This window comes from Monopterus albus, unplaced genomic scaffold (assembly GCF_001952655.1).
Source record: "Monopterus albus unplaced genomic scaffold, M_albus_1.0 scaffold15.1, whole genome shotgun sequence".
NCBI classification, from domain to species: domain Eukaryota; kingdom Metazoa; phylum Chordata; class Actinopteri; order Synbranchiformes; family Synbranchidae; genus Monopterus; species Monopterus albus.
This window is the reverse complement of record NW_018127895.1, coordinates 1,164,977-1,190,654: the sequence shown is the minus strand read 5'-3', so window position 1 is coordinate 1,190,654 and position 25,678 is coordinate 1,164,977. Positions and strand designations below refer to the sequence as shown.

Here is a 25,678-nt window from a genome sequence, read left to right as displayed (position 1 = left end):
CTCAAACACATACATGTACGTAGTGTCTGTGCAGGCAGTACCCCCTACAGACCACTAATGCTCTTGTCAGCTATTTTTGGATGTAGTCTTAGTCCTAAGATCAAGGGTGCATGTTAGTTATAGGCGTACTTGATGCACCTCATCCTTTTTATTTTTAGTCAACTAAAACTCAGGATGATTTATTTTTCTCTTAATCAGAGTAAACCTTAAACATTTTAGTCTGTTTGGTTTTCCATCAAGTAGCAGTTCTAACAGTCATGTCTCAAATTCATTGTAGCGTATTCACGTGTCATCTTCAGGTCATTTATCTGGGGAACTTTATAGGAGGGAACAAGAAACTACCACCTCTCACAGACCGGGACATACTCACATATATGATTTATGAATCAACTGCCTTTCTGGTAGTGCATCATGTCCCAATAACAATCAAACTAGAGTGTGGATATCCAAACCAAGCCCAACAGAAGTTGTCGGTACCTGAGGTTCAGGCCAGGTTCAGACAGAAATTTAGAAATTTTGTTCGGGTCCAGGTCAGGCTCAGACACATAGGTCAAAATTTAGGCTAGATGGCTGGAGCACTCAAGTGTCTGATTTGTTTAACGGTAAGAGAAAAAACACTGTTCAAACCCACCTGCATTGGGCTCAGGTCAGGTTTGGTCATTATATACTATAAGCTTGCCAGGTCCAGGGTTTGGACTGGGGCACCACACTCTCAGGCACAGGTCGGGTTCGAACAGAAATATGCGACTCGATCCATGCTCTAAATCAAACAGGAAACAAGCTGAGAAGATACACGTGTTAGGCATCATATCCATCATATCAGAGTTCATAAACATGCAACATACAAGAGCATAATCATAACATATAAAGAAAAAAAACACCACAGATATTTATAAACCCACATAATAAAATAATAATAGTACCAAATAAAATGCATGCTACAGAATGCATTTTACACAGTAGGTTTTCACATGCTGGTACAAAATACACTAGTCATTCCATGATATATACACAAAAGTACAGATGCACAATTGAAGCATCGTGGCCCCGACCCACCCACAAATATTAGTAACAAAACCAGCCTGAGCACTGAAATGACTGCGATGTTTTTAACTGTAGGAATAATAGGAATACAAGAATGCTAGTTGTGCTTTTGTATTTTGCATTTTTCAAAATGTTCTTGAACATTTTCTTATCACTCCAAGGTTTACTACCTTTTTCTGAGAAAAGGGAAACAATTCTGAACACAAAGTATATATACACAGTAAGAATTACCTCAGTCCTCTAGTAAGTACATGCTTGCCAGAAACAGTGTCAGTTTATATACTGTGGGTTTGGCTTCTGTTTCAACAGCAATTACAGGACAAAAAACCATCTGTTTGACACACATGAAAGGAGGCTGTTTTGTCAGCTCTTTTACAGTTTGTTGAAAAATAATTATGAAGCCTTAGTTGCTCTCTGTGGGGACATCAACTGTCTCCATATCTGAGTCATTGCATGTAAAACAAGCTCTATAACTTTCTCCTCAGTTTTTTTTTTAAATCTGATTACTGACAATGAATTGCCTCTACTCATGGTTAATGTCTGTGAGTCTGTCAGTCCTGGATCAGCTTATTCATCTGTGTGATCAATAACACGTTAGTGAAACACATCGCTGCACTGGGTGACACACTTCGGCACCAGACCTGAGCATGAGGAGCTAGCACAAGATTTTGCGCACTCACAGTTGACTCTGACTCATGTCATGCTAACCTCAGGAAATCATGGCTGCTCAGAGCCTCTGGGGTAACAGGGGTAGGTCTGGGGATTCGTAATGAAAAAAACATGTCACCCAGTGCAGCTGATGTGTTTTTAATTGTTGTAACAACAATGGAGATCTATCACACAGACGAACAAGCTAAGCCAAGAATGACAGCTGACAGACATTAACCGTGAGGTAGGCAATTCACAGTTGATACTCTCTGTATGGACATTGCTGAAAATACTATTAGTATAGAAAATGACTGTCCTTAACCTCTGACTGTCATGTACTGTACATAATAGGGTTTGGTTTATCTCAAAACCTTGAAAAGACCCCTTCCTAAAGCAATTCAATGTAAATGATGGGGGTCAAAATCCACAGTTGAGGTTCTGCACAAAAAAAAAAAAGTTAAGTTAATGAAATTTCAAAAATCTGTGGTAGAGACAGTAAAAAAAAACTTCCGAATTTACAATCTTTTTAGTGTAAAATTTTCCTCTGCAGCTCAGCAAGAAAGCAGTGTTCACAGAAGCACAGAGAGGGAGTCGTATACTGAAAAGATGAACTTTGCAAGATACCCACTTAATTTATAAGTGACACTGCTGAGCCTTTTCAGTATATGAGCTTCAGATAAACCGTAAAATACATTTTTTAAAGCAAAATGACTGGACTTAATCCCTATCACTTGGTTTCTCATGTGTACATTTTTTATTATCTTGTTCAAGTATTAGGCCACTGCATCTGGTGTTCATTGATGATCAACATATAGTATGTAGTTTCACATGTATGGCTTGTGGAGCTATCTAATATGATATCACACACCCCTAAAGTGGATGGGATCATTTCTACTCCCTAACATGAGCCCTGCACAGCTTGGTGTGAGTATCAACAGCCACACACTGACTTCACCTGTTGTCAGTAATGCCTGAAACATCACTGGGACATGTGCAGGGTAGTTGCTCATGAGCATTCATTTGTTATTTTGTGAGCTAATTATTGTGCATGGATTTAAGTGTCTGATCAGTGATTCTCAAGGACCGGCTGGAGCGCACTTCCTAGGCTCAGCACTGGTCATTGTGTGGAAAGTTGAAATGGGAGGTGTTGATGAGAGAGAAGTGCTGCTGAACTGAATGAGCGTACTGCTCAAAACTGAGTGCACTCACTCCATGCTGTGTACAGTAGCCTATGTCACTATAAGGAGAAAATACAGTATGTTGTAATAATGAGAAAAATCACATTCTAATTTCAACACATCCCATAAAAATCAGAAAAGAATCATACTATAACAAGAAAGACTTCTGGTTATAGCAAGATACTAAGCAAGTGTTTTGACGAGTAGAACGTTGCCTAAACATTTACTGTATGGCCAGCATGTACACGATCCCATCCCTACTTGAAACAGTGTAGAAAAAAACTCATCCTAGCTTGTAATTTGACAGAATAGCCATTTTATCTCACTTCAGTGAAAATGTCAGGGTGGTATTCCTTATGGAACAATAAATTCAATAGGAAAAGTCGTTATAATAATAATAATAATAAAAAACTGGAATTAGCAATCCCCAAATACATGACACACTGTGCCACAGCTGCCACTGAAAAACATGCTAGGTAATGTTTTTTCACTCAACATTTGCTCAGGACTTGCTTTCTAACCATGTTTGTGTTTTATAATCTGTCTGCACATTTGTACACAGACAGATAATGTGCTGCCAACTGCAGTGCTATGATGAAGTTGTCACACAGAGTGAACACTTTTTATAGCTGTTGCAACTTGTGAGTAAATGTGTTTCATGCCACTGTGAACTCTCCTGGCCAGTGTTTCAGTGAATGGAGCTGAGCAAAACGACTACCCAGAGGATGATAAGGGGCTCTGGTTTTCATTTCATACTGTATGCAGCTATGACCTGTGTTCAATGCAAGAAACGCCACATGCGACGAACACCAAAAACCTTTGGGGTTTAAGCTCCAAAGATAGAAGTCGGTCCCTGGCATTGCCTATGAGAACAATTTGAAATATTAGAAAGTATCACTCGAAACTAATAGAAACTGTGTGGTCTGAGCTGCTTTAGGGATATATCAGAATTATATAGATCTCAGTGCTGAATGTGGATTTTCATGGTTTAATTTCTGTTAAACTCTGATGAAATTCAAGATATCAGCACTTGAAATTGAGAACAGAGGGAGACCAATGCATCTCATTATTTTTGAATTAGACCCATCTTTCAGTTTCATTACCGCGGCCTTTATGCACACTGCCACTCTACCAACCCACACCACTTTAACCACTATAACCTATTATAAGACTGTGAAGCCATTCTTCTCAGCATGAAAACAGCTTCTCCTCACAGTGTCTTTATAGGTTTGTTTAGGCCTCTGGCCAACACAACAGGCAGCTGAAAGTTCTTGACCTTTTGTCACCTAAACCACATTTAGACACTGCATATATTTTCTGTGGTGGCCAGCTCAATTGGAACCATCTTGTTGGTTCTTTTTCCCATGGCCAGTGACAGCAATGTTAGACTAAACAAGATATCATTCATTTTATTGTTTTTCAATATTTAATTTTAGTTTATCCAGAAACATTATAGCTGTGAATAGTTTATTCCATAGTAGTGCGTACATCTTTGAATTGTCTGTGCTCTTTTATTGCCTCATCATACTATATCTCCCCCATCTGACCTGCACATACTGTAACTGTCATCAACTGCCTACTGTTGAGCACCAGTCGATGTCACTTGTTAAAAAATATCTTTCTGGATACTTTTTCCACCTTGATTCTTCTGTGAAAACAGCTTATGCTGGTCTGTTTCTGACACTCGCTAAGCACTAACAAAGTAAATGTAGTGTGAAGACAGTTCTCATCATGCAAGAATATAAAGTAGCAGTGTGTATGATGGTACTAGAACAAAGAGGATGCAGGTATGCATAGTTCCCTGACATAGTTCATATTCTACTTATGTAAAATGCATTGCAGCAGACATTTTTTTTTACTTTGCATGCATTTGCATGTTGTAGAGATTGATCACTCTTGCTATTCAGGATAAATCAGTTTGTTTTGATTGAATATTTGATGCTTTTCCTGGGCATACCACTGCTAATGAAGGCTTATTTAATCTCAGCACCAACAGATTTGTACAATGTGATACAGGGTTTCAGATTCAGACTGGATATATTTAGACAAGTCCCCTTTATCAAGAGAAAACCAGGACAGTTTTATAGTTTAACAGGGAACATCCAGACAAACCAGAGAGTGTGTACTCAGTATAGGGTCCCCCTGGTGATTCTGGCCAGCTCTATGAACAGTGCCAGAAGTGTAGTCTTATTGATTAAGTTGCACAGTGTGCAATTACTGCTGAGCCACATGATAATGTCATTCATCCCCAGTGAAGATAAGGGCTGGTAGTGTTGCTTCAGAAGCTTCACAAGCGTGTTGCAGTCCTGCGTCCTAACATCTGTCCTCAGTGAAAACTAGCCAGCACTATATTTAGCCCACTCACCCAGCTTTATATAGGTCAAGAATCCCATCTACACTTTTCACTGCTGCACTTCAAGTCTGTAGCATTCTTGTTGCTTGTGTCGGATCCTGGCAATTAGTTTTCTCTGACCACTCCCATTTCACAGGAAGCACAGAACCTGAAGCTGTCCTGAAGGACTCCTAAATCAAATCTTCTGTGGGCAAAATTCAGACCAAAAAAACAAAGCACTTTTTCCAGGTCTTGCTGTGTATTTTTACTTTCCCACAGATGAAGTTAATATCCCTTGTGAGGTAAAAAGCCAGTGGTGTTTGGCTTCATTTCTGTGGCTGTCAGGTGTTTTCCTCTTTGAGGCTTTCCACAGAAAAAAGCACCTGACAGCCACTGAAGTATGTTGCTTTGTGATTTGAAGTTGTTGTTTTTTTAATGAACTATCCCTACTCAAGGGCTGTTACATTCAAACCTTAGAAAAATGTGTACAATTGTCCTTCCCTTGGCATCACTGTGTAGGTTAGAGACGGCTCTATAATTATTAAGAGACTGGGTCTCGGGGTGGTGAACAATCTTCAGCAGGGTAGTTCACAAACCTGTTTGGAGATCTTTGAAACGTTTAGCTGATAGAGGATCAAGGAAGCAAGCAGCAGGTTTAGAAGCCAACACGAGCTTTGACAATGACTCAAGAGTGTCTCAAAATTAGTTTAAAAAGACTGATGTTCAGTTTCTGCAGAAGAGGCTAGAGATGATGAACCAATTTTGCATCTAATCTCAACTCTATTTAATTTTTTTGGTTTCATTTTTTATTTTATTTTCTTGTTTAATTTGTTTCCTGGTTTGTTGTAAAGAGAAAAAAAGAAAAATGCCTAAAAAAGTGAGCCATACAAGGTGAGCAGCGAAGAGAGGTCTGCATTTGTGTGAGTTTGACTATGGAGTCAAAAAGAAATGTGGGAGTAGTTGGTTGCAAGAGGTGCAGCTGAGTCCAGGAGACTAGACAGAGATGTGTTTAAGTCACTGGTATAGTTTTCAACAAAGCTTGTTGTTGTGACAGAAGCCACGGCTGTTGGTAGTCTCTCACCAAGAGCAGTCGTAGTTGACGGAACAGTGTGTCATGTTTCAGGTACGACACAGTAGTGCCACATATTCTACATTCACATCTAATGGCTTTCTTTTTCAGTTATAAGACAAATTCTGCTAATGTTTTCCACTAGGGACTCACCCTGGTGAATGTCTGTTTCTCATTTAATCAAATACACTTATCCGCATTGTAAGGGATGTCAGATTTTTTTGGAGCACAAATTGCAGTCTGACAGACTTAAATTCATTGTTGTAGTGGCAAACTCTCACAAGGTGCTGGGTGTCACTGCACTTAATTTGTCTGTTATGTTTTCAAAAACTGTTGCAGTCAATGTTTGTCAGGCAAACTGAAGTTTTGAACTTGTGTATTTTTGTCACCAGAATAAATTTGGCTACATAGATTTATAACTGAACATAACACAGCAGCTTTTGCGGTGAATACTATGCTACTAATTCACTGAACACTGACAGGAAGTAGACAGAGCAGGAGAGTTTTATTTCATTCATATAATTTATAGCATAGGCTCAAGTTAGAGCCATTTCTGTATAGCACCTTGTATATGCACTTAATATATATGACTCATGCATCAGAAGCCGATTAGACCAGAGGGGAACAGATCACTTATTTGAAACAATTTACACTGTAGGTTCCTGTGTTGGAAAATGTTTGGAAATTGCAAGAGATTTTGAAAAGAAAATAACAGTTGAATTTAAGGCACTTCCCTTATAACCAATTATTTTTTCAGTGTTGCAAAATTCACAGCAGACATTTTAAGCACATTATTTTTGTCACTTTAACAAAGCCATCTGATTAAGTGTTGTCATACTGTAAAAGTGATCCTAGGCCAATTAGATTTAAAAAAAGATGGGCTCGCAGGCAAAGAACAATCTGCAGATTTGTTTCCATGCCAGCTCCAACAGACGGAAGGAGAGGGGTGGAAGAGGAGGGAGTCAGGGAGGGTAGGGGAGTGGAAGATAGGCTTTTTTCATCCCTAGCTCTCAATCAGGACCTTCAATGTTAATTCGAGGTCAGATCATGGGCATGCTAAAAGACTGTCCTTTGTAAAAAAATACATAAATAAATAATAAGGCATGCCACTGCAGACCCAATATTTTGTCAGGATTTTACCATCTCTGCTTTTTTCTTCACTTGATTTTTAGCAGACTTTGTACAGTAAGCCAGCAGTGAGATGACTGAACTAATCAAATTGTCTCTGCCCCTGGAATGAGCTGCAGAAGAGATCAATTCCTCACAGACAATAATATATAGACATTGTATTTGAACAAGTGCTGAGTTTATTTGTGGCTGCAAATAAAAAAAAATCATAATATATCTCTCAAAGGCATAAATCAGTGATATTTAAGCAGTTCTAAAAAAAAGTATTCTATATCTGTTTGAATGGAGGTGTCATTAGTTGATTGAGGCAGAGTAATCTAAAGAATAGAGGGCCAGTGTAACCCCAAAGGTTTGGCTAGGGAGAACTATTACTGAATGTGATGCATGTTAATCTCCATTCCCTTGATTACGTGTGGGCCACTGTCAGTACATACTGTTTGTTCAAAGTCAGGGTGACTTTCTGTTACCTTTCTGTTGCACAGAGAATCAGAGGAGGAGAGAGATGATGGGGAATGGGCGGAATAAAAGAAGAGCAGAGGAATAAACACCGAGACAGGTGTTTGGCAAGGGACAATGATTAGATTTATAAACCAACTTGTGTTATTTTCTCTGCATGGGGACTGCTGTCATACATTAAGCACTAACTGAAGCTCCCTCTGTCCCACCACAGAGACACTTCTTTCTCCTTCCTACTTGAGCTCTCAATCCACATCTCCTGTATTCCCTCCCATTCCTCCCTACCTCTCCTCAGCATCTCCTCTTCCCTTTCTTCTTTTCCCTTGGGTGAGATTTTCTTCATCATATCCAACCAAGATGGATCGGCCCTGAAGGTATCCTTTTTGCTGCTATCATCATCCTTGCTTTTCTCCTCCCCAAGCCTCCCCGCGGTCTCCTCAGACTGTTGGCTAGCATACAACATCCAATATTTTCTCCAGCTGGAGTGGAACTGAATGCATTAGAGATGGGTCTGTTAAGGTGATCAGACTTGTGCCCTCAATGTCAAGGGATCATTTTTCCTCATTTGAGAGAGTCTGTCTTGCTGCCAATACTATAGATTTTCTATCAGCTCCTTAATCATGGCTCCATGATTGGGAAAGTGATTGGTCGGGCTCCCTGATATGAAAACTCTAGTATCAATTTCATGTCTGTCAGGGCACATAACCTGGGTTATTAGACTGCCATTTGAACAGTTACCCTTTATGAAATGTTCCCTCTTTCACCCCCATCAGCTTCCCACTGGAGCAGGCTTGACTTTATACTGTGTGCAGACTATTCTGCAAAGTCTGTCAGAAAAGGAAACTGACACAATTCAAGCATCTACTGTATGTCCTGATTCCACTTTTTAGTCAAACTGCTTAATAATTTCACAACCTGTTCAAGGCTGGAAATAAGCTTATTAGGTGTGGTGAGCTGTGGGGCCCAAACATGGAGATTAATATTTGTGAGGCTCACAGAGGGGTAGTAGCCAGAGGAAAAAAATAGACTTATTATTCAACAGATGAAATAAAGAGGCTAATGCTCAATGTATGTTTTTCTCTCTTCCTGTTTCGCTTTAGGTCATCTGATGGTGTGTGTGCAGCAGGAACAGTGGTGGTGAGTCGTCTGAAGATGGGGGAGATGGAGGAGGTTGGCGTAGACCACATTACCACCGACATACCATCACAGAAGGTAAAACAGCAGTGTGACTAGATGAAGACGACGTCTCTGGGCACTGTACTGTATGTCTTGTGAGCTCTATTGCTAAGATTACACTGGCACTGCTCTGCACCTCCAATGAAATTTAATGAACTCAAGTAAACCCTAATGGGGATTTACAGAATGCGTGCAAGTGTAGTGTTGGTGTCTGTGAGTATGTTTGCATTTTGCGTCTCTATCATACACCTCCAGTCAAAACATTTGACTGGTGGTGTATATAGAAAATATTCAGGAGAGACTGAACAAATTATCATTGTGACACACTTGACTCTGTTTGCATGAGATTTTTGTAGTCGATCCTGAAACCTTGATTCTTTTAACCTAAGATATTTCCTGGATGTGGTTTTCTCATTGCTGCTACTGCCCCTTCTCCACTCTAATCTCATATAAACACACCACTTTACTCAGCTGTGAAGTGATTCACATAATCAGTGAAGAGAAAGAAAGAAGAAAGAGTATTCTCCTTCAGAATTTGAAGTGAACCTAAGATTGTCATTCAAATGGGGTGAAATGAAATTGCCATATTCTGATATCACTTAATTTTCTGTACATTGCTAATGGAGGCAGATTTTTTGAACAGTGGTTGAGTATAAACGGGTAAAGAAGGAGCTTTAATGATGTTTCTGATCTATAAAGGGGGCATTCTGTTTTTTTATCTTCACTGCAGCTCTGCAAGGCAGCATGAAGCCTTGCAGTCCCTGCCTTCTGTTGATTTCTGGTGTGTGTGTGTCCGGTATTGCTCATATTGTGAGGACCAAAACCTGTTTACACACTCAGATTGTGGGGACTCAGCCAGATGGTCCCCACCATGCAAATTACTGAATTTTAGAGTGAAGACTTGGTTTAAGGTTAGGGTTATGGGTAAGGTTAAGTCTCAAGGAAATGAATGCAACTTAGTGGAAAGTCCCCACGAGGAATGAAAGCCAACGTGTTGAGAAAGTGTGCTTGAGAGAGAGAGAGAATCAGTGCCTTGTTTGATTGACCAAGGGCTTCTACATGGCTTACTGACTTTAGTTTCTTTCCACCCCTGATGCTGGTGCAGGGAGGTTCCCTGCAAGGCTCCAGAGTGTCACTGACAATCTACCCATGTTGCCTTGATGAATGTGTTACCCTGTGTGTGTGTGTGTCTGTCTGTCTGTGAGTGTGTTGTCACAGCACATTTCCCCCTGTGTGTGTTGTTTTTGCTGTAGAAGATGAGGGTAGGGAAGAGGGAAGGAATATGGCAAACATTAGAGATGGCTGAGACTCACCACTTACTTGTGGGAAAGTTCTTGTTCAGTTTACCTTAGTTGTGTGTACAGTATGTCTGGCTGCCTGAAGGTACCATTTGTCTGCAAAAGCGTGTGCTTGTGTTTGTCTGTGTGGGGGTGGAGGCCCTTGTTTGATCATTCCTGTCACTGCTTGGGTCGCTGCTGCTCATGAACATCCCACTGACCCTGCAATAACAGTCAGCTGAAACAAGAAAGAGACTCTAGTCACCTTTGATCCAATGTCTTTACATATTTTAGTCATCAAAGAGCCCTCGGACACATGCTGTCTGTTGCCTGCAATTACAACGGGACTGGTTTCACTTCTGTAGTCCTAGACTCATTGTTAATCCTTTCCATTAGCATGCCGACATTTCCAGATACCAGTTGTTCAGTGGACACATTTTATTTAGGAGTTTGTGTGTGGGAGTCTGTGTGTTGGTTGGGTGTCTGTTTTATTCAAGATCAGTCTCTGAGTTATAGGAGAGGTGATGGATTTTTCCTAGCAGTCATTAAAGTCCCTTTCTGGGTACAGGGTTTGGCTGTCTAGCTGGGTTAAATGGTTTATCAGACAGGACAGAGCTGATATACAGCAGGCAAGAAAGATTGTTAGTTGTCAGTATTGCTGCGATGAGGAGTACCAGACTTAAGGGATCAATGACCAAGCAGACGCAACAATTTAACATAGGCTGCTGCTCAGAACACATTGTAACTCAGATATTAAAGCTGTGTGGCTTCCCATCTACAGTGTAGAGAATGTGTAGTTGACATCATGCTATGTTGAATTTTGGGTAAATGCCTCATATTTGGAGCATCACACTCATTATCAATCATAGATATATACACTACATACATCTATAAGTTAATTTAAAAAAAATACTATCCCATACAGCTACATACAGTAGCAGATGTTTCAACTACATCCAAACATCCATTTTAGTGTTGACAGAAACTGATTCAGTGTTTGCATCATCTGCTAACAGCTGCTAGCTAGTGTTAGCTCCCAAGCTGAGACCTCAAAGTCATCTTTCAGTCTGTCGCTCTCATAGACGGGATCTCTAGGTCCACTTCAAGTTAGCTACAGTCAGTTAATGCTAGCCATGTTGATTTACCACAATCAGTAAAATGAGATTTAAATGATTTAAGCGACTTTTTAGACAAACAAAACAAAAATATATGCAAGTAAATAGAGTACGTACCTCCAAAAATGGCGCCCGCGTCTCAACATTGAACACGATGTGATGTACCTTCACTTTCTTTATACTAGGTAAGGTCACCTAAATCAAAAACACACATGGAGCACAGAAAATTATTGCAGTTGGTTGTTGTATTATCTCCTTATTTTTGGTAACGTGGTTATTCTATATACGCAGCATACTGTACTGTATATCAATGCATTATTTGAAATTTACTATCAGAGGAGGAAACTACAGCATAGCGAGCTGATAAAGACTGAAATGGCAAAATGAATTAAACCCATCATACAATCAGTGTATTCACAGCAGGTGTTTTCTTTCAGATGTCACCTGCTGTGACCTCACTGATTGCACTGCATGCACAAATGCAACATGCTTGAACAGCTGAGCTAAAAAGAGAACAGTGCAGCAGCTGTTTGCCGTTTGTGGTTTTATATTGGTCTAGTCTTTAAATGTACTGTAGTGTTTGCAATATGCTTATAGTATTTGGTAGCAGTTATTTCTGTCTGTTTGACATCATAACATGTTGTTTCATTAAAATAAAATGACAATGTTAAAGTAATAGTGAAACGTAGATTAAGAAAGCTCGCATTAAAGCATTCATGCATGATAGCTTTAGTTATGTTTCATTTTCGTTTCAATGTCCTAATGTGAACAGCTTTCATTTCAATAAAAAATAATTGGATGGTTCAAAATCTATGTGAGCTTTGTTGTTGTAAAGCTAGCTTGGATCAAACTAACAGACACAATACTCAGGGGAGCTACTGACACTGTTAAATTGCTTCTGACTGACAAAGCTAACTTGGGGTTTTCATACCCAAACTTCATGTAAGCTACAGTGTCTGTCAGGTGAAATATGGCTCGCACTCGCTTATATGTGTGGTCATCTCCATTAGTTATTGCCATGATCAAAGCCTGTTGGCTCCTCAATATAGCTCCCATCACTGCTGTTGTATGGGAAATTTTGATGTCAAATAATATTTGCTCTCTGTCTCTGTCTTGTTCTTTTCCTTTTCAGTGTCCCTTGGTTTGTGAGTCTGCGTCCCATGCCTGTGTCGACAGAGAAAATAACCTACTGACGGGGCCGGGTATGATTCACAACTTGTACACATCTTGTTCCATTCATTGCTAAATAACATGACAGAAAAAAAAATCATTTTGTTTGGTAATCGCCTTGCACACACAGTTTACACAATTATTTTTTAGAAGAAAATGACAAAAACTCTTTTGTAATTCAGCATCATAAAGCCCCTAGATGCTAGCTAATATGTACCTAATTAACTATTTTTTTAAAGTCTGACCTGCCTGTTCTGAGCTTCTTTGTTTGTAAGAGCTGTAATTAACAACATACACAGACACTTTTAAACTTTTATGTAATGAAAATTTAAATTGTAATAAATATAAAACATTGCATTAGAGTTTTACATTTTCTAGTTTTCTCACTTTTTTAATTTTTTTTTAAATTTTATTTACAAATCTCCAACTAAAAGTGAAGTGCAGTATTTGTACTTCTCCAAATACAGTGGAACCTCGGTTTTTGTATGAACTACTTTTCGTACGATTCCGTTTTCGACTACTTCCAAACAATAACCTCTCCTCCTCCCTCTCCCCTCCTTGCGAAAAAGAGTCTTCAATAAAGGTAAAAGTGATGTTATTAAATGTTCATTTATCCACTTCATTAATCATTTATATTTATTTCTCATTGTTTTCTGTATGTAAAAATATAGTTATTCTCTATAAAATGTATTTTTTGTTAATATTTTTTGGTGTCTGGAACGGATTAATTGGATTTACATTATTTCTTATGGGAAATATTGCTTCAGTTTTTGTACGATTCGGTTTTCGTCTGACTTTTTCGAACGGATTAATCACAAAAACCGAGGTTCCACTGTATGAACAAGTGCCACAGGTAATAGAAACAGGAGAATGTCTTTTTCATCAGTCCTACTGAGCCCACAGTTCTTTAGGAAGCGTGTGTAGCTTGTATTTGCTGTGTTTTACCAAAGGTTGGATACACTGTACATATTGTAGCGAGTAACTCTCTCATTGTGCACTATTTGTTGGAAATTTGGACATAGTTTTCCTTCTCCAGTGTGTTTCTTTGGGCTCCCCTGTGCACTGTTTGTACACCAAGCGCTTCCTATGCGTGAGTGAACACATGTCTGGTACAGACATGAGTGTGAGTCTCGCTCGAGGTGCATGCGAGATGCTACAAGCTGCCCACACTACACTTTTGGTCTGTGCGACTATGTGCACAACATGGACTGTCCTGCCTAAAAACCTGACCGGCACAGAATTGGAAATCTCAGAGTGATCTCCCGGTTGCTGGTCAAGGCCGATCACATTGACATTGATCAGGCCGTTTCTGATCTCTGCCAATTCATAGGTGCATCTTTATAATTAACATTAATCTGCTCTTGGTTAACCTTTGTATTAACAAGATTTGAGGCATCTCTGAGGTACTGTATCCTATTCGGTTAAAGAATTTGTGTTTCCTGTTTTGAATAAATAGAAGCTTGGAGTTTTTAAACTGAGAACGGAACCTATGCAACTCTTTGTGGTTTAACTGTAAAAAAGATGTAGTCCTAGGTGCATGAGCCTAATACAGAGGAAACACAGAAAGCTAGCTCTCTCAGTGGTAAGGAGAGACTAACAGAGAGAAAATGAAAGATGTAGACAGAAGAGGGTTAGGCTTGAAAAGGTTAGGACTCCTGTTGTTGAAAGTTCCCAGCCCTTGTTCAGAAGGAACTTGGGAAACTAGTTTCCTTTAATCATCTTATTTGTTATACATATACATTTTCTCATTTATATATATTCCCACCACCTTCCTAACCTCCCTGGTAGCCTATTGTCATGGTGTCATTGTCACTTATCATTTCTACTGTGACTAGCCAGTGAACAGCAGCAGTGTTTGCAGGTGCACATCTGTAGCCCATCAAAACAATACCCTCCCTGCAGACTCCGCTAGGTTGAGTAATGCAATTTAGTCTTCCACTTTTATTACCTTTCAAAATGAGCATACAGAGAGCAGGGAGATAGAGGAGCCCACACACAGCACGTCTCAGGAAGTCATTTTCTTGAGAGATGTCAGAGGAGGAAACAGAGGCGTCTGATTCGTGGACAGATTAGTGTGATGGCAGCGTGGGTTCAGGGGTTAATCCTCTTCTCTGATGGAGGTGGAAGTCAGCAACTGTCACTCTTCAATTTAAGGTCATGCCTTCATCCATATGTCCCTTGCTTCATCACCCATTTCACTTCACTCTAATCCCCATACTTGCAGTGTCTGAATATCCCATTTCATTTGGAAGCAATTATAAATTGTTTATGGGGTCATTCTAGGGCCAGTCTTAACTTTAATTGGCATTCATTTAAACATAAACTTCAGCATCCTAGAAAAACAATAATAAGCCTCTCTACAGCCTGTTCAGCTCACAGTTATTGCCCTTGGGGGCATCTTTATTGTCTGCATGTGTATGGGTTTTTATCCATACAAATTATGATTGATCTTAAATTAGCCTTTTCAATAAGGTGTAGCAAGAAAACTTTCAAAATGTTTATGCTGTTTTGATGCTGAACATTTGTTTGTTAGTAGATAGAGTTATGGGATGTACTTATGCAGAGGTTCAGATGTTCAAAAATATAGCCTCATTCCAGATGTTGCTTCATTTGTAGCACACTCATCATGGTTTCTACATCTGGCTATTAGTTTGTCCATTTCAATATTAAGTGCATAGTTTTCAAATTTAAAAAGGAAGGATAGTATTATTCTATGTTTTTCTTATTGCAACCAAAATCCCATAAAATGAGAGAAGCCATTACTTGGTTTCTTAAAGCCTCCCTACTTCTTGTCTGTTTCTATGACCCATCAACACAAAAAGATGGGATCTTATGAAAAAAGATAGGGATGGAGCAGTAAGGCCTGTATGTGATCGTAGTGTTAAACAGATGACAGGACAAGGTTTAGTTAGGGGAGCAGTCTCTATGCTGTCAGTAAGGGGAAAAGTTTCCTCCACTTTTACTGGTGGTGTGCATGTTTGACTGCCTAGAGCGCGATCGTCAAACTTTCACCCAGGATGCTCCAGCTAAGTGGTTTGCTGACTGTAGTTCTGGAAATAAAAAGTAGCAGTAAACACTGTTCGGGGCACACAGTGTGCTTGCCCTCTGCTGCCAGCATGCAGATAAGAACATTAGAACTGTTTTCATTCCCAACATTTGATTGCTGCCATTAGCCACTCTCTGTAAAACTGATGGGGCTGAATTTGGATCGGTTCTCATAGAAGGTTGGGCGGTGGGGTTACCAGTCAGAGCTTCTGAAATTTTCAACTGTCTGTGCCCTACTGTTGTATAATAAACAAGCAATTAAAATGGAAATTAAATGGAAATAAGAATACAGCAAAGATTAACTGGACAAGGTCTCTGAATTTCAGTTTGCCGTGATGCCACTGAAGTAGAACGAGCGAAGGCTTTGGAGGATGAGCAACGCCTTATCTATGGCAGACACAGTTATTGATTATAAAATTTAATTTGTGCTTCATACATCTTGTGACTTTTGAAGAGTTTCTGTCTGCAGTGTCCTTGAGGTTGCCAGCTGTCAAAGTCATTTTAGATCCTCTGCTGTTCCTTTGTTAATTTTGAAAGTTACAGTGATCTTTGATGATGATCTTTGTGACGTGTTTTTCTGCTGTATCAGATGGTTCTTTCTTCCCTCCCTTTGTCTCCCTCTCTCAGTGTTCAAGAACCCAGTATGCAAGGTGTACAGATTTCAAACAGTGGACGGCAAGTGGATGATTGTGCGGGAACAAATGGAAGAGTGCACATTGTCCTTTAGCATCCCCAAACAGCTGCTCTCACTGTACATTCAGGAGGACACGCGTAGGTAAGCCTCTCTGAAATCATAGTGTTGATCCTGTGGATCTCCCTGCCTGATTTCTCATTGCATCAGATATCTTATTTCCTGCTTCCTGTTCAGCTAATAAGCCAGTGAAGAACATTCAGTTGTTACAGTATATCATTATGTGTACAATATGTGTGTGTAGCATCTAGACGGCCTTTATTATTCACCTCACTGATGTAAATGATTATTTAAACTATATTTGGAAAGGAGTGAATTATTCAGATCTGCTTATCATTTCAAAAGAAGATTCGGTGCTCATGCATTCAGATAACAACAAATACTGTCTCTTTCAAACACGGACTCATGCACACCTTCCCCCAGTTTCCTCATGAATCGCTGTATTTACTTTTAATTTTTAACCTTTATTTAGTCAGGGTCAGCCTACTGATAGGCCACCTCACTGTTTTGGGATCATATTCACCCAGTACAAACACAGTCTAATCTGCTGGTCACTGAGTTGCTGTGTAAGGGCCTTAATGGTGAGGATGAGGATGAGGTAGGTGTCACTTTGTCACATGCCAGATTTAATCCTGTTGGGACTGTTCCAGCAACATTCCAGTCATATGCTTGCATCTCTAACCTTTAAGGTAGCACTGCTCACAGCTGTTACCCATTTAAAGTCACAGGTGGTAATTGTTAGTAACAGCAAGTGCAGGTTAATACAATGGGTCCATAAATTCTGAGGACAGCAAACTCTTCTTGAGCAGCTACAACAAACACGCAACTGGTGTTAGCTACCTACAGCACAGCCAAACGTCCTTAATTTGTTTTGATAAAGAAGTCCGTCAATAATTGGCTTTTTTACACCATGCCATGAGCAACTAGGGTCTAACTTCATGCTGTGCACAGTGCAAGTAGTTTTCCACACAGTAGCAAGTCACAGTAAAGCTAGTTACCTTGCTGAGCAGCTGGAGGTGTGCAGTCTGTCACCTGCAACTCGCCACCTCTAAAGCTCACTGTGGTGTCTCTATCGTGTTCCATTATCCCCTCCAGTACATAAAACTGATCTACTTTCTTAAGTAAAAGTTTTTTTCTTTTGGATTATAACTTTAATGAGTCTGTTATAAATAAATAAATAACACTGCATCGGAGCAGTATATACGGTATAGTATTGCAATATTAAACCGCAATTAAAGACCAATCAAGTTATTACTGTATCAGAATGAGTTTTTGTCAAGACAGATAATTTCTCAACTGGCCTGTTGTCCCTGGCAACCCCTTCTCATTCATAACACACATGCATCCATTCATACACACACAAACATATATTCAGAAGATTTCTTTATGCTCGCTTTATGCTTGAGGAAAAGGCGCAAGACATAAAGATGATTCACCTGGTAGTGGGGGAGGGACTTGGATTTGTAATAATTGCATGCACCTAATGGATCACAGAATTCAAGGACACATTCACATGCAGAAACATACACATTCACAACCACACCCTCCACCACACACATACAGAGCTATTATTTACCAGACAAGCTTTATTATCAGTTTACTTGTCAAACTGACTGAATTCCTTCACATACCCAGGCCGTGGTTCCCACATTCCCCTCTCAGTGTCTCTAATCTTACTCTCTGTTTAAATAGAAGATGATCAGCTCTGTGAAGTTATCATTTAACCCATGGCTTAGTTTATTTATTAAATGTCTTATCTATATAATATACTGTAGCTCATGAGCACTCAGCAGGCTCCAAACCATGATTACCATATACAGTTTTTGTTTATTAACAGGCACGTGTACTGTTTATCCAGCTTGGTCACATAAGCACTTCTCCTATAATCCTTGAGGTGCCATTCCATTCAGCTGACTCTGTCAGTCAGCATCACACTGGTGTTAGCATTTTAATGATTCAGGCGGTGCTGCAAAGTTATGAGCACAGTGGTAGAGAGTGGGTGACTTGGTTTGTTGTATCACTCTGTGATATACTTTGGATGTTTCTTCCTTCTGTCACTTTAATGTCAACAGTCATTTTGTAATCAAACTCTGTGAACCCAGACCTGTCTGATATTTCTTCATTCTTCCAGTGAAGAATCTACAACTCTGCATCTTGTGTGTGTGTGTACATTTATAAAGATGAGGAATGCATGTGTAGTTGGTGTGCATGTGCCAGTTAAACTCGATTCAGTAAGAGTTGTCTAGTCTCTCAAGCCCTTCTTTTTCTTCTAATAAACACACGCCGTGATTGTGTATCAAGATCATAAAGAGGCCATTTTAGGATCCAACTTCACTGTTTCCAATTGTTCTGTATGTTCAGGTTCATATTAATGGTTGTGCTTGCTGGATCAGGCTGTTTTTTGAGAAGGAGCCGCATAGTTTGTGAAATAAAGGTTTGCTTTTCAGTCTTCTCACACAGGTTTTATTGACCCCACACACATAAAACCCTCTGTGATTAAACTGAACAGGCACTATAACACATTATGAAATAAGGTGCCCACATGACAGGTCTTTGCTCTTTGGGAAATGTATTCTGTTATCCCATTAATTTGTTGGAGTAAATTTTACATGTTTACATGTTATTTTGATTTTTGTCCACCGTTTCATTTTTTTATGATCTGTTTTAGTCTAAATAAATAACTAAACTGCATGAACTGCTATACAGCTTTATATCACATCCCAACTATTACTGTACAGATAATGATATGCTTCTTTTTCTTTTTTCCTTCTCCTCTTTCTTCTCTAGGACAGTATTTCATACCTATCTGTTCTCATCATACTAGTTTTCTTGCTTTGTTTTCTTGCATTGCTTGTCTCTTAGTCTATTTAAAGCAACTCAGAATTGTTTATAAAATACTGTATAGTCAATTACATAGTCTCCTACATGATTCCAAATACCTTTAGAACTAGAAAGAGGCAAGAGATGAGGGAGACCTTTCATATGTGATTTTCCATTTGTTTTTGAGCCAGTTCAGTTGTTCAGACCTTGGTTTTAGTTTTCACTGGAACTGCCTTCTGTCAAATGAATAGTTCCTGTGAAAACTTTTAATGCGTTTTTATATATTTGTTTGTCTTGCCTTAATGTAAAAGATTAGACTGACTGATGAGGAACTGGACAGGCTGCAAGTATACATCATTGTGACAGTCTCCTGGCAAGACTGATCCTTTTCCTGAATTCGGTCTCACTATAGACCAGAATGTACTGATAGTGTAGCACTGCTGCCAGTATAGACTCACACATGATAGGAGGAAAACCTCTGTACAGATTCTGTGTAAAGGCTCTGAATAAGAAACAGCTGAGTGGGAGACAGGTACTATGTGGAGAAAGAGCCTGAATGCAGGTGCTGACTGTAAACCGGTCTAGAGGGTTCTTTATAAAGCACCATTAAAGAAGAGGTCAGGTGATCTGCTGGGAGCACTGACCGTTAACATTTGAGTGTCTAAAATGAACCTCGCTGTGTCCGTATGCTGTCCTTTCCGTCACTTTTCTCTGGTTCCTGGAGTGTGAAAGACTTGCAGGGCCATTTCATCTGTTAAAAAGGTTGTTTATGGTTTTTGATTTTTTTAAAAATGGTCTGATGTTGCTTTGATTTTGGTGCTGGGTATAAAAGAGATGCAAAGAAGTGGCAGCTGTTGAACTATGCATGAGGACAGGCCAAAGTGTCCATTTATGAAGGCAGAAAAAATAAAGTAAGAGGTGTTTCAGATGCAGGTGTGTTCCCAATATCTTTGTCTTTGGAGAAGGCTGCAGTCAGAGGGAGATTATGTTTTTACTCCTTAATGAAAAACACTGATGAGTTTATTTCTCAGTGGTCTGTGATCTGTTCTGTTGTTGAGAGCAAGCTGTGCTTCAATCCAGTGTTTTTATGAGCTATATTTAATCCTTGTTTATTATCACTGTTTTATCTAGTAATTATGTCCTGCTAGGTTTGTCCTTTATTTAGTGATAAATAAACATGTTTTAAAATTCTTTCTCTCTCTCTCTCTCTCTCTCCTTTGTCTCTGATAACATTTCCATCGCTCTCTGCTGTGTTTTGCAATACTTCAAAGTAATCTAAAAATAACATCTTTACCTGGAGGAACCAGGAAATAGTGTGGAGCAGCTATCAGCTTTGTTGTTATAGATGAACTACAACAAAGAAGTTACTACTACATTATGCATTCAGGCAGTTATGCCTGATCTTAACAATAACTAGAACCAATGAGCATTTTATACATGCAGGCTTTAATTTTATGACATATATATACAAATGCATGAGGCAAAATATATGAGGTGTAATCACTGATAGTTTGGGTTGTTATCATGAAAGCAATGCATATGAATGTGTGTTTGTTACCCTAAACACTACATTGAACCACCCTCAACCTTTGATTTTTACAATATCACTGCAGTTTACTTTTCAATGGATGCTGGGGGACTGGTTTCTGAGTATGTCTTCATGTTTTGTCACCTTTCAGATGCAAACAATGGCCCATTTCCCAAGTCTCTTATATGGGTCCACTGTTCCCTCATTTGCATCTTAGTCCTGCCCATGTAAGATGCAAGGAAAAGATGCCAAGAGAGGAATTGAGAATGGTCTCTTGTATCCTCACTCATGGTTCCTCCAGCAGCCTCCTCACTCCTCAGAGCAGCTATAAAGCCTCGGAACATCCTCAATCCCCATTTGACCCAGAAGTCATTCCGGTCGAGCGAGGACCGAGGACCAAGGAATGATCATATAAGAGACTTGGGAAGCAGCCAACAAAATAACTTCTAGTAGAAAATCAGCTCCTCACCCCACCCAACAAGCCCGGACACACATTCACACACACTGTTATTTCTTAAAGAACCAGCTAAGGTGATTTCAGGCTACGGGCACAGCTAGATGAAAAACCGATGGATTTGTTTTATATATATTATATAGTGGTACTGAAGAAGAATGGTAGGAGTAGAGAAGGTGGTGGCTACAAGCCCTAGGTTCAGAAATGTGTTTATCTAGCTCACCACAGGGTGTTTAAGGACATTGCTGTGTGTACATGTGTGTCTGGTTTAGTATGTCCAAGCCTGAGTCTTTGTTTGTACTTTAACTGAAAAATTGAGATAATTTGAAAGGAGCTTGGGAAGCATGGTTATGACCCAGTGCTAGATGCAGTTTTGTAGTTTCTCTACCATAAATTTGATTGTATTGAGTCTAATTTCTATGTTGTAATGAGCATAGGAGCTAAGAAGGAGCAGCAAATAAACCAAGATTCCTGAGAATTTATTGATGGTGTGTTTAGTTTCCATCAAAACTAAAAAGGTTACTATAGATTTGTGTTTATCTCAAGGCTGCAAGATCTGAGGGAGCTGGGGGAGCTTTCTCCTCATTGGGACAACTTAAGGAAGGAGGTGATGACACGATATGGAGGAATCATCAGCTTCTACCAGGAGACATTGGCTGAACTGGACAAGGTTACTGGTACGACTTCTGAATTTTACTTTGATACCTGTGTTTACACATGCATGTAAACAAAGAGACATTATAGATGTAATTAAAGGAGTGACATATATAATGTCTGCAAATTGGTCCCCATGTTGATCTGCTATGACCCAATCATAGCTCAAAACAACGCTGTGGCCACAGACAAGTAAGGTTAAGTAAAAAAAAGAGAGGACTACTTTGAGCTGAAGGGTGGATTCTGGATGACCTATGTCAATGAAAAGCTTAGTGAGAGCTTGTTTCATTTATCTACTTGATGGCAAAGAGTTTCCATAGCAACACAGGTTTCATCGGGTGCAGTTAAAGTCCATGTGCTTTTCTGTGTTTTGTTAAATTCTTGCAGTGCATATAAAAACTGAAACAAATGTCTGCCATGTGAAAATAAAACCAGTCTTACTTCTCCTTTGCAAGTCCCTAATCATCTACTTAGTATGCAAATATTTTTGCACACTTTTTGCAAACGTTTTACATAATAAAATTACTCCACACACTTAACTCTAATGTGAACACTGAAAGTAATTAGGCTGTTTTTCATTTGGCCGTAACACTCAAGGAAACATTGAACATGTGATAATGCCACAGAATGCCAGTGATGAAGGGGTGTTTAAAATGTTTTTGAAATTGCTGTATGTAGGTCATGTATAAATCCCCAGACTGCCCCAGATTATAATGAATTTACTCTGATTTACTCTCATCCCCATAATGAGAGATTTGTCTCTGTTGTCTTTTTGCTTGGCCTGCCACCGCCTGCCAGGGTTCTGGGGGCTGGACAGTTAATGTGGTACTGGTCATTGTGGTTCCTGACAAGTCCCTTGTGTGGCCCAGATGTTGCAGGGCGCAGAGGAACCCTGACACTTTTTACCACTCTAATCTTGTCCTGCATTAATGTAAAAGGATGATGGACATTACAGACATGAAAATAAATTTCTAGTGTGTATGCACTGACTGAATAAAACTGATTCTGGTTCTAAATAATCTGGGTGGGTAAACTGTAGCTGTAGTATAATTATTGATTACTAATATGATGTAAAAAGTAGAGAAAAAAGTATGGAGGAAGTTGAGCATGAAGGCCAGAGGGTGAGCAGAGACTGGAGAGGCAGGGAATGGAATGATAATTACATAAACTAAACAAGTAGTTACAAATATGGGAAGTGAGCATTTGTCAGAAAAGAACATGAAAATAAAGTTAGTGGTTCTCAGTTTTATTACTTACATTATATCCATAAACAAATTAAGAACTTTTGGGGGTTGTATTTTTGCTTTCACAATATTCATAAGTAAGAACTAAATGTAGTCAGGATATCTTATAAGCATATACACAGAAATCCTAATCATATTTTACAGCAAAGTCTAGGTCTTTAAACAACAATAAAAATGTTTGGGAGAATGCAAAGTTCCCCACAGCAGAGTTAGAGGTTTCTACATTTTTAATGATGTTTTTAAACTAGCAGGGTTCTGCAGGTTTGCACATAGCTCCTAGGATTGATGTCCTTAAATCAGATTAGTTGTGCATTATATTAATTAGAGCCCAGCTTTAATGCACATATAATTTAAGGTTACTCCTGAATGAGGAGGTTTTTAATGTACAAAGAAGAACTATTCAGTGATCTGTGCACTTTTCATGGGCCTAATGGAGTTTTACTTAGGTTTCTCTCTTTTATTTGTAAGAAAGAAAACAAAAAACACAAAGTTTGATAAACTGCAGGTAGCAGGATAACAAGAGAAGTATACCTTTAGGAGGCAGGGCCACAGTTGGCATGGTCATGTTCAGTGCCCTCTCTGATTCCATTTTATCCATTCTTATGATGAGCTGACCTCAGTGAAGACTTCAGATTCTCTAATAACTGTACTCTGTGAATTAATCATCCCTATACCCTTTATTTACCAGCCAACAAATTAAAGGCACAGACCTAATCCTGTCAACGTGATGTTTGTTGGTCCTCCAACACGGCCGGTACTCCGCTGCACAGAACTACCAGTCACTCTTACAGTACACTCCACTTAAGGGATAACCACAGCTTAAGGCTCCAAGCTACAGATTATAGGTTAAGGCAGTGTCATATATCTATGTGGCTGGCAGTAAAGCTAGCTTTTATACAGGTAGAAAGACAGATGGACATGATATGTTACTTTGTCTCTGTATTATCTGTGACACACAGTAGTGTCTGCAGTCTGTTGCCTCCAGGAAAATACATTCTGGAGTGGAATGCAGAGATGTTTGCTATTTTTCAGGTTACTAAAGTTAACATGAGCCTAGTAATTATATTATAAAAGTAATGATGATTATTATTATAATAATTATAATAATAATAAAGAGAAGAGACTAAACATGGAAATGTTAAAAGGCATATACTTTACTATTAGATATGACTGATTTGACTGACTGATTACTCCACTGGTTTCTGAGTAGCATGCATGTATCCACTCCTCTTGTACTGTATGTCTACATTATATCTAACTGTGGATTGATTTTTTTTTAAGCCTGCTGTGCTCTCAGCACCACAGGATCATGAAGATAAATTCCTCAGCATGCTCAAACAGACCTACACTGATCTGACAGCCCTCACCTACAAGCCACTGTTTGTCCAGTGCTGCTTGTTGCAGTTTGGAATCTTGTGTTTATTTCTTCTCAGCTTGTCTTAAGGCACCCAGGCAGACATTACTAAAAGCATAGAATATTGGCTGCTCACCGTATTGAAGGAATCAAAGGAGTGTAGAAGTGGCTAAGAGTAAAGAAATGATAGGAAAGATTAAAAGAGGAGATACTGACTGGGTGCTGGTCAGTACTACTGGCATCCAGCCCTCCTGTCACATAGCCAGCCTACCTGAGCAAGCAGAGGGGGATCTGATATGGCTAATTTATCTAAACTACAACTGTCAGTAGCTTGATTAGATTGGTCCCCAGAGCTCTACATCTGACAGTGAGAACCCACTGAGCTAGGATGACAGCTTAGCTATTGAATATTAGCATTTGGTAACCACTCCTCCTAGCAGAGAAATGTGTTGACTTTAACTGGGTGAACAAATCTGCTCAAACAGTAGGTGGTGGTCAAGACTTTTTATTAGCCTCACAAGCAGTATGGCTCTGGGTAGATTATGTGTTTTGTACAGGTACTGATGATCCCTGGGGGATGAAGCCCATTGTTTTGATATTTTTCAAACTTCATTTTACCCAGTACTTTGGTTTATGACTCAATACCTGTAGAGTTTTTTGTGGTTGGCTAATTAGCCAGTGATAGCAAAACTAAAGACAGTGAATCTGGTAAATGTTACCCGCTAAACATCAGCTTGTTAGCATTTTCATTGTGAGCCTGTTAGCGTGTTGATATTACAGTAACATTTAACTCAAAGCGCCATCTAGTGGACTTTGATATTATAGTAGCAGAAAGGTGTACTTGGTACTGTATGAATTACTGAGTGTCTTAATGTTTTTCTGTTACCTAATACTGAGCGCATTCACTGTAGCACTGCAGACAGTTTCTATGTGTGGAGCTTACAGTTTGATCTTTACGATATTTGTTTGACAGATTTTCAATTCAGTTGGTTGAAAAAGCAGCTGCTTACATTGGCACTGTAATAAGTTGCAGGAAATGTGTCACTGCCTCAGAAAAAAAATACAGTAACTGATTTTGACTTGAAAATAAGTCACACTGCTGTCAGCTCCAACTGAGTCATAAGTGTTATCCATCCAGGTGCACTGGATTTATTTTTATGTGTGGCCATACTGCCAAATGGTGTTAAAATTCTGTGGCAGGTAACAGACTTTCTGCATGAACAAAGACTTTCTGTAGTACTGGGCTCTAACTGGTATATACTGGTTTGTTTCTTTGATAGTGAATGAAGGGGGAA

At 39.3% G+C, this 25,678-nt stretch overlaps 1 protein-coding gene across 10 annotated transcripts in view; it reads left to right on the top strand.

Annotated features, from left to right (window-relative positions):
* The window catches only part of inpp4b (inositol polyphosphate-4-phosphatase type II B), a 216,714-nt gene that overhangs the window by 150,456 nt on the left and 40,580 nt on the right, over positions 1-25,678 (top strand). For 9 of the 10 annotated variants that reach the window (XM_020591783.1, XM_020591781.1, XM_020591782.1 and 6 more), the window contains 4 exons: positions 8,956-9,067; positions 12,556-12,625; positions 16,266-16,413; positions 21,678-21,808. In XM_020591783.1, coding sequence (XP_020447439.1) covers positions 8,956-9,067; positions 12,556-12,625; positions 16,266-16,413; positions 21,678-21,808 — 461 coding nt within the window. Of the gene's footprint in view, positions 1-8,210; positions 8,230-8,955; positions 9,068-12,555; positions 12,626-16,265; positions 16,414-21,677; positions 21,809-25,678 lie in introns of those variants that run through there. The other variant, XM_020591787.1, reaches the window with a different exon arrangement.